General features: G+C 46.2%; 1 protein-coding gene across 2 annotated transcripts in view; it reads left to right on the forward strand.

The window, feature by feature from the left end:
• The window catches only part of LOC121945845 (atrial natriuretic peptide receptor 1-like), a 49,074-nt gene extending 34,227 nt beyond the window's left edge, over window positions 1–14,847 (forward strand). For both annotated transcript variants that reach the window (XM_088084829.1, XM_042490195.2), the window contains exons 6-22: window positions 2,472–2,566; window positions 4,749–4,884; window positions 5,201–5,285; window positions 5,846–5,963; window positions 6,126–6,200; window positions 7,239–7,316; window positions 7,912–8,016; window positions 8,130–8,201; window positions 8,314–8,476; window positions 8,558–8,713; window positions 9,486–9,654; window positions 9,815–9,961; window positions 10,184–10,307; window positions 10,633–10,701; window positions 11,086–11,260; window positions 11,664–11,762; window positions 13,148–14,847. In XM_088084829.1, the coding sequence (XP_087940955.1) occupies window positions 2,472–2,566; window positions 4,749–4,884; window positions 5,201–5,285; window positions 5,846–5,963; window positions 6,126–6,200; window positions 7,239–7,316; window positions 7,912–8,016; window positions 8,130–8,201; window positions 8,314–8,476; window positions 8,558–8,713; window positions 9,486–9,654; window positions 9,815–9,961; window positions 10,184–10,307; window positions 10,633–10,701; window positions 11,086–11,260; window positions 11,664–11,762; window positions 13,148–13,293 (2,012 nt within the window). In that variant the 3' untranslated portion in view covers window positions 13,294–14,847. The remainder of the gene's footprint in view (window positions 1–2,471; window positions 2,567–4,748; window positions 4,885–5,200; window positions 5,286–5,845; window positions 5,964–6,125; window positions 6,201–7,238; window positions 7,317–7,911; window positions 8,017–8,129; window positions 8,202–8,313; window positions 8,477–8,557; window positions 8,714–9,485; window positions 9,655–9,814; window positions 9,962–10,183; window positions 10,308–10,632; window positions 10,702–11,085; window positions 11,261–11,663; window positions 11,763–13,147) is intronic.
• The last annotated feature ends 1,209 nt before the right edge of the window (window positions 14,848–16,056 follow it).

The raw sequence follows: 16,056 nt of genomic DNA on the forward strand, positions 1-16,056 counted from the left end.
CAGGTTGTCTGGTTGTGCAGGTTGTCGGGTTGTGCAGGTTGTCGGGTTGAGCAGGTTGTCGGGTTGAGCAGGTTTTCGGGAATTCGTGCACAACAACATGGCATCTGAACATGCCTGCCGAGCATCTCCTCTGAAACAAGAGAAATTAGTGCTCTGGGTGTGGCGCCTCCTGCTGCCCTCATCAGTTAGATAGTTTGTGTTGTTGTGAGTTTGGTGTTTTAAAGGGTTAATTTGGATTCACCAAACTCACTAATATAAATATCAGTAACTGATGGCGGCAGCGGTCTCTGGATACATATCTCACACAACCACGCTTAAAAATATCCAAACTATTCCTTTAAAGTGATTTTTTATGAATGAAAATCTTCAGCCTTGTAATTACAGACATTCTCAGGCTGTTCAAAGTTGAATATTTCTCCTGAAAATCAAAATCGGATTTATTTAAAATTAGCAATGTTGGACCTGAGTCACTACAGCAAAAATAAACATAAAGACTTTAAAACGTAAAGATAGATGGATTTCTTTTTTCTTCTTTCAAGTCCGAACCACCATGATGACATTTCGCTTTTCATGAGTGCATGTACTTTTTCTAATGAGTGCTGCCTCCGCACAGGAGCTGATCCTCAGCCGTGAATATTAACCCTCAGTGAGGCCACGGACGGCAGCAGAGGATGATGATGTGTGAGGAGGCAGAATGAAAGAAAAGGAAAAGGAGAGCACGGCAGAGTAATAAGATTTCATTGGAGATAATATCCATGACAAATAGGACACGAGAGGAAGGAGGCCGGCCATGAACAAGACTGAGAGGCAGATCAGATTACAGCTCGCTCCGTGCGCTGTTTCCGCTCCATTAACTAATGGACAGCCACTTCTCACCGGTCTGATGGATCGGGAATATTACAGCTGATCTGTGTTCATCAGCTTCACGGCTGCGCACGCTTCGTGTCCGAAAAACAACCTTTGTTTGCACTGTAGTGTCAACTGTTGGGGAGGAAGTGATGTGACGTTGGTGCGCTCTGAGATGACATCACAGCCTCCAACGTCTCCGATTAGATTACACGTTACTGTCACTGCACACAAAGCAAAGCCTGAGACGAGGAAACGCAGTCCATCATCAGATCAGAGGTGCAAAAAGAGGCAGAACAAACAGCGTAAACAGGAGGAGGAGGAGGAGGAGGAGGCAGCCTTCCAGCAATCAAACTTAATGAATGTAAATGACAGGCTCAGAATCACTAAGTGAGTGTGTGTGTGTGTGTGTGTGTGTGTGTGTGTGCGTGTCAGGGTGTGTATTTATGACTATAATAACCTCTGTGAGCTGGTGACATTTCAGCAGCAGGGTGCCTCTCGTCTAAAATGGCCGTCAGTAAAATGTCATCGTGCGGCAGACGCTGACCGCCGCCTCATTATCTGACCTCTAACCCCGCCCCCTCATGACATCAGAACAAAACTAGCTGACAGGCTGTGAAACTGTCAAAACTTGTTTTCATCTCATTTAAAATCAGGATATGTAAATATTCAGATCCTTCACTGCAGTAAAAGTGCTGACAGCACGCAGTAAAAATACTGTTACAAAAAGGAAATGGTCCGTCAGTGAGTTCTGTGCAAGTTTAATCAGAAAAATGTAGAAACATGAAATCATGAAATATTTTTACAGGAATAATGATTTCCACCATCAGAATCCTTTCACACTAATGTTCTGCTGATTGGTAAACATTGATTAACTGATTAATCGTCTAATCGACTCTCAGTTAGACTTAAGGCTGTAATAATAAAACAGTCCTCATAATAAAACATGTTTGATACATTTTTCATGTTTTTTTCATGCAAAATTCCTAATTTCAAAAGTAACAGAAGTTGTCAGAAGAATGAAGTTCAATGAAAAGTGAAAGCATTCAAACAAAGCACACGATTCGTCCATTTCGGCAAAGCCTGGATACATTTCAGTTCGGAGTTATTATGAAGCACTACAGGAAAACATCATGCCACATCGCTACAGGGAACACGATGCCGCACTGCTACAGGGAACACACCAAAAAACTCCCTCTCAGTTTAACCATTTGTTATCTGGAGAACATCTTCACTGCTTTCAAGGCAGACAGATTTCCAGCGGCAACATGAAGCTGCTTTATTGCTCTCTGCAGACTCCACAGATACAGATTTTAGCTCTGTGAGCTGCTCAGCTGCTGCTCGTCTGCTTCTCATCGGCTACTCAGCTGCTGCTCATCTGCTGCTCATCAGTTTCTCGTCGGCTGCTCGGCTGTTCGGCTGCTCAGCTGCTGCTCATCTGCTGCTCATCAGCTTCTTGTCGGCTGCTCGGCTGTTCGGCTGCTCAGCTGCTGCTCGCCTGCTTCTTGGCTGCTGGAGATGTGTTGTGTTGTGTATCCGTTTTCTGTAAAATGTGAAAATCCTGTTGAGATGACAGTTTGCTGTTTGTTTCTCACCTGATGTTGAAACTTTTTGCTGTTCCTCAGGTGTTACAGGACTCGTCCATCTGGACGAGAACGGAGACAGAGAGACGGACTTTGCTCTATGGGACATGATGGACACCAACATCAGCACCTTCCAGGTGAGCGCTTCATTTAAAGAATGAATATTTTCATTAATATCAAGGTTCTTGTGCATCCTTAAAAATCTCTATAGGCCTTGAATTAATTCATCTAAAAATGGTACCAAAACATCTTCATCTTTCAAAAAACAAAAAAAGCAAAGATTTTTGAATTTGATTTGATGAATTGTATTGCTCCGAGTAGAGAATCCGAGCAGAGAATACATCTGCAGGTCAGCTGTCGCAGCTCCTGGGACGAACTGAGAGGAGCAGATTGAGTAGAGGGCGATTTGTGCAAGGCTCTGTATTATATGCAAAAAGTTTTTCAAACTCGACTGGATGGGAGTCAGGACAGAAATCACCTTTTTTATGTTCCAATAAAAAACTGCTTCTGATGGTCAACAACTGACCTCAATTCAGTTCAGGTTGGTTATTTTAAAATTAGTCATTAAAAAAGTCTTAAAGTCTTGAATCGAACTACCCTTCAGCAGCAGCAACTCTGGACGTGTTCTCTGAGGTCTCTGCAAGTCCAGTTGCCATAGTCTGACAAATCATGAGCAGCGTCACTGATGAAGGCAGCCTAAACCTATGTCAGCCTAACTAGGGGCAGGTCCAGGTAACCTGAGCCAGCCCTGATTATAATATTTATCAAAGAGGAAGGTCTTAAGTCTACCCTTAAAAGTGGAGACGGTGTCTGTCTGCCTCTCTGACCGAACCTGGAAGATGGTTCCATAGGAGAGGAGCGTGGTAGCTGAAGGCTCTGGTTCCCATCCTACTTTTGGAGACTTTGGGAACCACAAGTAACCCTGCGTTTTCAGAGCACAGTGATCTTGAGGGTCGACAGGGAACTATGAGCTGTGACAGATAGGATGGAGCCTGAACATTTAGAGCTTTGTAAGTAAGGAGGAGGATTTCAAACTCAATCCTGGATTTCACAGGGAGCCAGTGCAGAGAGGCTAAAACAGGAGAGATATGGTCCCTTTTCTTGGTTCCTGTTAGAACACGAGCAGCAGCGTTCTGCACCAGCTGGAGAGACCTAAGAGATTTTTTGGGGCAACCAAATAATTGGGAGTTACGGTGCGTACCCACCAAACGCGATTAAAAATGATCGCGCCTCAAGATTACATACAAAGTCAATGCAAAGACGCGATTTGACGCCTCATTTTGCCGGGCGACGCGATGGACGCGATTACGCAGCGCGTTGGACGCGTTGGACGCGAATTTCGCGTCGAACGCGTCCAACGCTCGAGTTGAAATAATTGAACTTTTGCGGCGTCGTCGCATGAAGACGCGCCGTGACAGCCTATCAGCGTTGAGATCGTCATCGACGTGCTGACGTATGGACGTCCTGGTGTTCCCTCGCAAAATCTAATCAAACCGCCAGAAACAATGGAGGAGCAGCTTATCGTCGCCGTCACCGCTCACCCAGAGCTGTACGACAGTTCCTGTCCCTTGTTGCAGGAGACGGTGGAACTCGCCGAGCTCACGCCGCCGAGCTCATGCCGCCTCCGTAGGGTAGCATGCACCCAGAACCGACGTCGGCGCCTAGCCCGCAGACGACGCTGGGAACTTCTCCAGAGCAGGTGCGGTGCAGCGATCGTCAACGAGAGAATGAAATGGCGGAAGAAATGTTGTTGTTTGGGCGGGCTCAACGCGCGGCGCGATTTCGTCGCACGTCGAGTCCCATTTTGGGGTTTTAATGCAGCGTCAAAACTGGAGCGTCCGGCGCGACGCGATTTCATTTGAGGCGCGATGAAATAATTTTTATCGCGTTTGGTGGGTACGCACGGTTACAGTAATCCAGCCTAGAGGTGACAAATGCATGTACTAATTTTTTGGTGTCTGTAGATGTCACAGAGCTAGTGGAGGTCGTAGAGGTCAGAGAGGTTGTTGACATCACAGAGGTCGTAGAGGTCACAGAGGTCATAGAGGTCACAGAGGTCGTAGAGGTCGTAGAGCGACCCTGCCCACATTCTGCTCTGCACACAGAGTTAAAATCATTTTAAAACAGTCCTGCTCCAAGAAAATGTCTCTTCTATATCAGCTGTCGCCCAGATGTCCCCATGTGTTTGCTGACGCTGCAGGTGTCTGATGTCTGGCTTATGAAGACAGAGACAAACATGAGCGAAGTGTCTGCCGCAAACGTGAACATGAGGGACACGTTCCTTTTAGTTCATCATGCTGTGACTGTATTTGGTTCCAGATCGTTCTGGTGTACAACAGCTCCGAGGAGCAGCTGACGGCCAGACCTGGAGTCTCGCTGCAGTGGCCTGGCGGAGTCCATCCCCCTGATGTCCCTGTCTGTGGCTTCAAGAATGACAACCCCGTCTGCCTGGCCAGTCAGTTCACAGTCTATGTCCCACACATTGTGTCTTTAGTTTGTCTCCAGTTCAGCTGTGAGCTGCTCTGTGAGCTGCTCTGTGAGCTGCTCTGTGAGCTGCTCTGTGAGCTGCTCTGTGAGCTGCTCTGTGAGCTGCTCTGTGAGCTGCTCTGTGAGCTGCTCTGTGAGCTGCTGCTCATCTGCTGCTCAGTTGCTGCTCAGCTGCTGCTCTGTCACTCAGTTTGTGTTTGTGAAACTTTGTTGAATCCGGTTTAACCCTTTACTCACCAGAGTTGAATGAATGTGTGTCTGAACGGTTTCTCTCCCTCTGACAGAGACCGTCACCATCCATCAGATGGTTTTCATCGTGGTCGTCTTCATCTTCACCATGACGCTCACCATCGCCATCTTCATCTACAGGTGAGTGTCTCACACCGCACGCCACCAACATGGAACCACCACCATTACAGCTCCCACACCAATCACAGACCACCCCGAGCAGGTTGACCAATCACAGACCACCCCGAGCAGGTCGACCAATCACAGACCACCCCGAGCAGGTCGACCAATCACAGACCACCCCGAGCAGGTCGACCAATCACAACCAGCGCATTTGTTGTGGTCAGATATGATGACTCAGCGTGTTGGTTGGGACTAAATATGGTAACTCAGCGTGTTGGTTAGGGTTATATATGATGACTCAGCATGTCTGCTGCTGTGAGTTTCAAAAATGAACCTGAAACAAATGACTCAGTAACTTTGGTCTCTGCTTTCTGAACCCACAGCGTCCTCCACATTTATAACAGTGTCCAACAGGAAACTGCATTGGGCCATAATCTGTCTCTGTCCCTCTCTGTCTCTCTCTGTGTCTCTGTCTCTCTGTGTCTCTTTCTGTCCCTCTGTGTCTCTCTCTGTCCCTCTGCCTCGCTGTCCCTCTGTCCCTTTGTGTCACTGTCTCTGTCCCCCTCGTATCTCTGCAGGAGGATGAAGTTGGAGAGGGAGCTGGTAGCTCAGCTCTGGAGGATTTCTTGGGACGACATCCAGATGAGCAACGTGGACAAAGTGCTGCGGAGCGGCAGCAGGATCACACTGTCCCTGGTCAGAACACACACATAAGAACACGTGCACTGTAACACACACACACACACACACACACACATTAGCACACAGTATATCACACACACAGAAACACACAGTTAACAGTGTGTGTGTGTGTGTGTGTGTGTGTGTGTGTGTGTGTGTGTGTGTGTGTCACTGCAGAGAGGCTCTAACTACGGCTCCCTGATGACTGCTGATGGAAACTTGCAGGTTTTTGCGAAGACGGGTTACTATAAGGTCAGTGTGTGTTTGTGTAGTGATGATGATGATGATGATGCTTTGTTTATCCTTCATCATGATGATGATGATGATGATGATGATGATGATGATGATGATGCTCTGTTTATCCTTCATCATGATGATGATGATGATGATGATGATGCTTTGTTTATCCTTCATCATGATGATGATGATGATGATGATGATGATGATGCTCTGTTTATCCTTCATCATGATGATGATGATGATGATGCTCTGTTTATCCTCCATCATGATGATGATGATGATGCTCTGTTTATCCTTCATCATCATGATGATACTCTGTTTATCCTTCATGATGATGATGATGATGATGATGATGATGATGATGATGATGCTCTGTTTATCCTTCATCATGATGATGATGATGATGATGCTCTGTTTATCCTCCATCATGATGATGATGATGATGCTCTGTTTATCCTTCATCATCATGATGATGCTCTGTTTATCCTTCATGATGATGATGATGATGATGATGATGATGATGCTCTGTTTATCCTTCATCATGATGATGATGATGAGTCACAATGGCTCGTTCTATTTGTGTGCCAGATGTTTGGACCTGATTTTAGGGCCAGGGTTTTATTGATGGTCCAGATCTGAACCAGATTTTGGTGACAGAGCTGCAGCTGGTTGTTACAGGATGGGCTGATTATTTCTGATGGTGTAGTCGAATGCTGCATCTACAGGGGCCCCACCCTGAGCTGGGGCCCTGAGCTGGGGCCCTGAACTGGGGCCCTCAGTGGGGGTTTTCAGTTTGTGCACATCGTCACCATCTTATGACCGTACCGGGGCAGGTGTTCGGACTCAGGCTGTGAGTTTGTTGCTTCCTTCCGTTTGAGAGAATTCAGTTTGCTGAAACAGAAATGCTGAAGCTCCAGCTGCCGTCTGTTAAAACATCGTCGGTGTGAAGATTTCGGACAGATTTTCGTGTGTGATGGCAAACAGGCGGATCGGACTGATGTTAACGGGAGTTAACGCTCTTAAGTTCCCTTTGTTCTTCTGTTCTTCCAGGGAAACATCGCAGCCATCAAGTACACCAACAGGAAACGCATCGAGCTCAACAGGAAGGTTCTGTTCGAACTCAAACACGTGAGTGTTCACAGACTCCGGTCCTCAGAACCTCAGAACCTTAGAAACCTGAGAACTCTCAGAACCCTCCGAACTCTCAGAACCCTCAGAACCTCAGAACCTCAGAATCTCAGAACCCTAAGAACCCTCCGAACCCTCAGAACCTCAGAACCCTCAGAATCTTAGAACCTTCAGAACCCTCAGAATCTCAGAACCTTCAGAACTTTCAGAACCCTCAGAATCTCAGAACCTTCAGAACACTCAGAATCTCAGAACCTTCAGAACTTTCAGAACCCTCAGAATCTCACAACCTTCAGAACCCTCAGAACCCTCCGAACCTTCAGAACCCTCAGAACCCTCCGAACCCTCAGAACCCTCAGAACCTCAGGACCCTCAGAATCTCAGAACCCTCAAAACTCTCAGAACTGAGAAAATAAATCAACCACTAAACCTGTCAACGTTAAAACCTCAGCCACAGACACACAGTGTCTTCCTTACTGTAAAGACACTGTGTGTGTGTGTGTGCGTGTGTGTGTGTGTGTGTGTGTGTGCGTGTGTGTGTGTGTGTGTGTGTGTTTGTATGTGCTTGTGTGTGCATGTGTGTGCATGTGTGTAGATGCGAGACGTTCAGAACGAACACCTGACGAGGTTCATCGGAGCGTGCATCGACCCTCCAAACACCTGCATCATCACAGAGTACTGTCCCCGAGGAAGCCTGCAGGTACACATGCCTGTCCATCTGTCCACCTGTCTGTCCCTCTCTCCACTTGTCTGTCTGTCTTTCTCTCTCTGTCTGTCTGTTCTGTGTTGACAGTCTGTCTTTTGTGTCTTCAGGACATCTTGGAGAATGACAGCATCACTCTGGACTGGATGTTTAAATATTCTCTCATCAACGACATCGTTAAGGTTACCGTCTTCATCTTTGATCTTCTGCTGCTGGTTTTCTACATTTTTCTGAAATCTGAAACTGTAAACTGCAGACCTGTCTGTCCATCTGTCTGTCCATCTGTCTCTGCAGGGCATGGTGTTCCTCCACAACAGCGTCATCGTCTCTCATGGGAAACTCAAGTCGTCCAACTGTGTGGTGGACAACCGCTTTGTCCTGAAGATTACAGACTATGGTCTGTCCAGCTTTCAGTCTGAGAGCAACTCAGGAAAAGATGCTCATGCCTACTATGCCCGTGAGTGTCCGTCTCATTGGCTGATGTCTCTTTGGAATGAGTGCTGTTGGTCAGTGGTTTGTCCTGGTTGTCCCCCTGCAGAGAGGCTGTGGATGGCTCCGGAGCTGCTCCGGATGGAGTCTCCTCCTCCTCAGGGGACACAGAAAGGAGATGTCTACAGCTTCGGCATCATCCTGCAGGAGGTGGCGCTGCGTCGAGGAGCCTTTTACCTGGACGGAGACCCCCTCAGCCCCAAAGGTCGTATACTTAAAGTGATGTCAGACACGTTTTTATTTTTTCTTTAGTTCTTTAGGAGGTTCATCGTTAACCGAGCAGCACCTGTCAGATAAAAGACAAGACCACAATATGCTGCTCTATAAGAACGGCACCAAAAAAACAGCTGCTCCAGAGGGACAGACACCTTTCACCTTAAAGGGACACCTCTGCTCAGCTCTGCATCAAACAGTCTATGTAGATGAACTGTGGTAGGATGTCCCTCCAGATGTCTGTCCTCCCCCCGCAGAGACACGTCCTCCAGCAGAGTCTCTCCAGCTGTCGGGCTGCCGCTCAAACTTCAGGCTGTACGTCTGCATTTTCATATCGCCCGCTAGCCACCGTGGCGCAGACACACCGGCACTCATTTACCAGTGTGACATACGAACCGGCTCAGAAATTCTGTCCAGAAAGAGTTCACTCCCCCTGAATCTCACACAGTGGACGCTGAAATCTAATGAAATGTGGTTTTGTCCTTGGAGGAGTTAATCAGAGTTTTTTTGGTGGCAGTTTAAAAAAGGAACATTCACAGTTTTTATTTCTGTCAACATCAGTTATCTCCGAGTGGTCGACAATTAGCATCTGTTTTTTCTTTTGGCATCTTCATCCAGCAGAGTCTCCTTCTCTCAGTCCGGTTTATCTGCTTTTCTTCTCTTTTGGTATAAAAACCATCAGTCTGTTTTTGGTTACTGATCATCTCTCTCTGTGGCTCAAAGGCTGGACTGCTTTTTATAAGTGTCCCTGTCTCCGTCCTCAGAGATCGTGGACCGGGTGATCCTGGGCGAGTGGCCCTGCCTCAGACCCACTGTGGACCCTCAGAGCCACAGTCCCGAGCTGGGTCAGCTGATGCAGCGCTGCTGGGCTGAGGAGCCCACCGAGAGGCCGGAGTTCAACCAGATCCGCCTGCTGCTGCGCAAACAGAACAAGTCAGTGCTGCGACCGCCGAAACCCTCACCTGTTCAAACTGAGTCTGCAATAACTGTGTTTCACTTTTTATGATTTTAAACCACACAAACTGTGATTCACACTTTACTATTTGTGTGTGTTTGTGTGTGTGTGTGTGTGTGTGTATGTGTGTTTGTTCAGGGAGTCGAGGACCAACATCCTGGACAACCTTCTGTCCCGTATGGAGCAGTACGCCAACAACCTCGAGGAGCTGGTGGAGGAACGAACGCAGGCGTACCACGAGGAGAAACGCAAGGCTGAAGCGCTGCTCTACCAGATACTACCACAGTGAGTACTAATACAGCAAATACTACCACAGTGAGTACTAATATAGCAAATACTACCACAGTGAGTACTAATACAGCAAATACTACCACAGTGAGTACTAATACAGCAAATACTAGCACAGTGAGTACTAATACTGCAAATACTACCATAGTGAGTACTTCGTTTGTTTTTTGTACGATATGTTTCATCTGCCTGACATATTTTAGCTCTGTCTGTCCTCAGTTCAGTGGCGGAGCAGTTGAAACGAGGAGAGACGGTTCAGGCTGAGGCTTTTGACTCCGTCACTATCTACTTCAGTGACATCGTTGGTTTCACAGCGCTCTCTGCAGAGAGCACGCCCATGGAGGTAAAAATATCTAAAATAATAACAATAAATAATAAAAACTATAAAAATCATGACAATTACAGGAGGGGAGCGCAATCTCTTTTTATAAAAAAAATCATGAGATCTGCACCTCCTCATGCACACAGACATGAGATCTGCACCTCCTCATGCACAGACATGAGATCTGCACCTCCTCATGCACACAGACATGAGAGCTGCACCTCCTCATGCACACTGACATGAGAGCTGCACCTCCTCATGCACACTGACATGAGAGCTGCACCTCCTCATGCTCAGTGCTTTTTCTACCTGATTTGAGGCCACTGAGTGTTGAATCTCTCTGCAGGTGGTGACTCTGCTGAATGACCTCTACACGTGCTTCGATGCCATCATTGACAACTTTGATGTTTACAAGGTGATTAAATCAACACAAAATGTTTCCATCATGATGACATTAATCATTTAATCTGCAGGAAAAGTTTTGTTTTTGTTTTAGCTTTTGAGCTACGTGTTAACATTTGTTCAGCAAATGGTTTGTAACTCTTTAAAATCAGCGGAGAGCAGAATACATTTTATTGATCACAGAGTCTGCAGGGTCACTGACGCTGTGGGATAAAGGTGGTGCAGGAAACTTTTACCTCTGAGATGAGGTGCAGTAAAAGTATAACGTGGTATAAAGCGGAAATACTGCAGTATCTCAAGCAGCCAGTAGTTTGTTGTGATGGTTTAAATCAGACCACAGCAGACATCAGCGCTCTGTGAGACACTACAGCTGTTTGTGCTCTTGTGGCGCCCCCAGGTGGAGACCATCGGCGATGCCTACATGGTGGTGTCCGGGCTGCCAGTGAGGAATGGGAAGCTGCACGGCAGAGAGATCGCTCGCATGGCACTCGCCCTGCTGGACGCCGTCCGATCCTTCAAGATCCGCCACAGACCAGAGCAGCAGCTGAAGCTGAGGATAGGAATACACAGCGGTGAGAACATACACAGCGTGCACGTGAAGTCTGAGACAGAAACACACAGCGTGCACGTGAAGTCTGAGACAGAAACACACAGCGTGCACGTGAAGTCTGAAACACACACAGTGTGCACGTGACACGAAAATATTAAAACACATTAAATTTAAATCACTTCATTGATCCAGAGACACCTGTCCTCATAACATGTCCATAACACCTGTCCCCATAACATGTCCATAAAATGTGTCCAACACTACAAGACAAACACATGTCCCTTAAGGACATGGAAATTGTCATTATTATAAATGATAACAAGTCAACATGTTGCTCCCTGTTTGTGTTGCTTCCTGTATGCGACTTCCGGTGTGTAATTTCCTGTGTCTTTTACTTTCTGTGTGTTACTTCCTGTGTGTGTCAGGTCCTGTGTGTGCGGGCGTGGTCGGTCTGAAGATGCCTCGTTACTGTCTGTTTGGGGACACCGTCAACACGTCGTCACGTATGGAGTCCAGCGGAGAAGGTCAGAACTACGCACACACGCAGACACACACGATGATGATGATGATGATGATGATGTTGATGATGGTGATGATGATGGTGATGATGTTGATGATGATGGTTATGATGATAATGGTGAGGACGGGGATATTGATGGTGATGGTGATGATGATGATGATGTTGATGGTGATGATGATGGTGATGATGGTGATGGTGATAATGATGGTGATGATGTTGATGGTGATGATGATGGTGATGATGATGGTGATGATGATGGTGATGATGTTGATGGTGATGATGATGTGATGATGGTGATGGTGATAATGATGGTGATGATGTTGATGGTGATGATGATGGTGATGATGATGATGATGGTGAGGACGGGGATATTGATGGTGATGATGGTGATGATGATGATGATGGTGAGGATGGGGATATTGATGGTGATGATGGTGATGATGGTGATGATGATGATGATGGTGAGGATGGGGATATTGATGGTGATGATGGTGGTGATGATGATGGTGATGGTGATGATAATGATGGTGATGATGTTGATGGTGATGATGATGGTGATGGTGATGATGATGATGATGATGATGATGATGATGATGATGGTGAGGATGGGGATATTGATGGTGATGATGGTGGTGATGATGATGGTGATGGTGATGATGATAATGATGGTGATGATGGTGATGGTGATGATGATGATGATGATGATGATGATGATGATGATGGTGAGGATGGGGATATTGATGGTGATGATGGTGGTGATGATGATGGTGATGATGATAATGATGGTGATGATGTTGATGGTGATGATGATGGTGATGATGGTGATGGTGATAATGATGGTGATGGTGATGGTGATGATGGTGCTGATGGGTTTACTAGTGTGATCATAAGGATCCTCTAAAGTCAAATGTTGCTTTGAAAATGTTCTTCCTTTGTTCTCATGTAACATTGCGGGAACATTTTTTAAAGGAACGTTCTCTGATCTGTCACCTCTCATCATCACCAAAACATCCTCAGAGTGTTGCAGTTCAAACATTACGTCTTATTGAACCTCACAGGAACATTATTTGAAATGATAAACATCCTTAAAACGTTCTTTGAACATTAGATTAGAATGTTTCCTTTAAAACATTAATGTAACCAGTAGGGAACGTTAGCCAGTGTTATGGGAACATTCCCTGCTGGATGTGGAGGGACAATGTGCTGAAATGGGATGTTGGACACAGTTTTTACAGAATCAGCTGCTTGAATATTTGAATCTGAGCATCTCTGAAACAAATCCTGTCCAACATGTTTTATCAGATTAATGTCCCTGCTGTCTGTCCTCTCTGTCCCTCTGGGCCTTTTTGTCCTCTGATGTTTGTTTTTTTGTTGTTGTTGCTCTTTCAGCACTGAAGATCCACGTCTCTGCAGCAACTCGAGACGTCCTGCTGGACTTCAACTGCTTCCAGCTGCAGCTGAGAGGAGACATCGAGGTCAAAGGGAAAGGACAGATGACCACCTATTGGCTGCTGGGAGAGAGCCTCAGCCAATGACAGGACAGAGGACAGAGAGGTGGACAGACAGAGGACACACAGTAGGACTGCGAGGAGGACTGGCAGAGGACAGAAAGGACAGACAGAAAGACCGACAGAGGACAGACAGGACCAGACAGAGGACATACAGGAAGACAAACAGGAGGAAAGAGAGGAGGACAGACACGAAGACAGACAGAACAGACAAAGGACAGACAAGAAGACAGAGAGAAGGACAGACTGAGGCTGGTGAAGAACAGGAAGTAAAAAAAGTGTCTCTGCAGATGTCTCCTCCGTCCAGAGTACTCATCTCCTCCAGGTCAGTCTTTAATTTTGGACAGATTGAGACATCATCACACAGAGGACAAAACGCGTATATTCACAAACACACATACGAAAAAATATTGATAGAAAGACAAGGACACAGAGACACAGCTGAGACGAACACAGACCTGCAGGAGCGAGAACGTGTCCACAGGAAGGCTAGGACATGATGAACACGAGGGACCTTCATATTGTCTGTTCCACGTCTTGTCTGTTTGATGTCTCGCAGAGGAAATTACTTTTTCCATTAATCATAGTCCATCATCTCAAAGTTTGGACATCTGGAGACAGATGCTTCAGAATCTGTCCTCCCACAGAGACTGTGTCCTCACAGAGGAGGACAAGTCTACGAGACAGAGTCAACTAGACGACATCTGCCAAAACAGTGACAAATTTAATGTCCACCCTGTACCCTGTCCACACTGGTCCTAATGTTCACACCAGTCCTACTGTCCATCCTGGTCCCACTGTCCACATCGGTCCTACTGTCCATCCTGGTCCCACTGTCCACATCAGTCCTACTGTCCATCCTGATCCCACTGTCCGCACCAGTCCTACTGTCCATCCTGGTCCCACTGTCCACACCAGTCCTACTGTCCATCCTGGTCCCATTGTGCGCACCAGTCCTACTGTCCATCCTGGTCCCACTGTCCACACCGGTCCTACTGTCCACCCCGGTCCTAATGTCCTACTTTCCACCCTGGTCCTAATGTCCACACCAGTTCTAATGTCCTACTGTTCACATCGGTCTGAATGTTCACACCAGTCCGACTGTCCACACCAGTCCAAATGTCCACACCGTTCTAATGTCCACACCAGTCCAACTGTCCACACAGGTCCCAATGTCCACCCAAGTCCCAATGTCCACACTGACAGACATTGTGTCCATGAAGACAGAGTCTTCATGTTGGACAGGCGTTAAATAGACATCATCAGACAGACAGAGGATGTCCCCGTCCATCTGTTACTTTCAGTCTGTGGATTTTCAAACTGTTCAGTTTGAAACAGAAAAGACTTGAAGACGAAGACAAGCTGTTTTTTTTTTTTGTAGATGTTGGATTGGTTAATGTCCACTACAGCGCAGCGTTCAGGACTGTGTCCCTCAGAGGATGTCTCTGTGAATCTGTTCAAGATGCTTCATGACGGACGCTCTGCAAAGTTACACAATCAAAACAGAAATAATCAGTGACATCAGAGAGACTTTTCTGTAAATATTCAAATGTTTCCTTCTGAATAAAAACCTGAAACTTCTTCGTCTTCATGTTGGAGTCCAGTCAGGGCGCGGGACACGTCCTGTCACGGATCAAACCTGTGACGTCTCCAGTGTGTCTCTGCTTGGATGTCTCAGCAGCTGACGGGACGTCCCTCACAGAGATTTTAGGAGCTGAAAGCCTCAAAATGTCATAGAGTCTGAAAGGACAAACGGCCTTGACGTGTTTAAGCCGCGCCGCAGCGTCCTCTGTGGAGACATTAGGACGTGTTTTGAGCGTCCATCGTCTGATTTTCACGTTTGGCGCTGCAGAGTGAAGCCGGCGCTCAGACACTCGGTGGATTTATTAGTCGTCTTTTAAACACAGTGTGAAAATTAAAGTTCAGTCTTCTAAAAGTGCATCTGAAAAACTAAAACAAGACAAGGTTCGTTTCAGTCGTCTGCTTCACTCTGATTTAATTTAATCCAGTTAATAATTAATTTATTTTGATTAATTTATCCAAACACCTCACAGCGTTGATGCTCAACGCCTTTATCAGAATTTCACACTAAAACTCGCAGCAAGACAACAAGGAAACATGTCAGAGACGGACAGTTTTTGTTTGATTGAATCACAGGTTACATTATGATTTAATAAATGACTGAAATATTCAATGGACTTAAATCTTTAAAAACAAAAACAAACTGTCCCATTTTACCTGAACGTGTCATCGCGGTGAGTTCACGGTTCTCAGCTTGTTTGAAGGTTCAACGTTTCTAAATTATTTTATTTAACAACATATTTTCTCTGCAGCAACAGAGAGAAGAAAGAAACAGAGAAGCAGAAGGAGGGAAACAGGCTGCGAACACGGAGAATAAATCATTTCTGATGTTAATAAAAATATTTAATTCATGAAAGAATGGCAACGAAACCTGACCTTTGACCTCTGAAGCTGCAAGTTGAGCAAATTCTGAATGCCTCTGCAAAGTTCGTTTTACCGTATACCTGAAATGTGCCGCCACCACACGAGCACACGCAACATTCAGTCAGAGGAGCCCAGAGAGCTTTAACATGTTAAACCACAGCAGATCATCTGACCGCGACTCAGACGAGTCCCACACACACGACACAGAAATAACACAAAATAACACAACACACACACATCTGCAGAAATAACACAACACACACATCTGCAGAAATAACACAACAACAACAACACAGAAATAACACAAAATAACACAACACACATCTGCAGAAATAACACAACACA

The sequence above is a fragment of the Plectropomus leopardus genome, chromosome 11 (assembly GCF_026936395.1).
Source record: "Plectropomus leopardus strain MGB_pleo_1.0 chromosome 11, ASM2693639v1, whole genome shotgun sequence".
In the NCBI taxonomy this organism is placed as follows: domain Eukaryota; kingdom Metazoa; phylum Chordata; class Actinopteri; order Perciformes; family Serranidae; genus Plectropomus; species Plectropomus leopardus.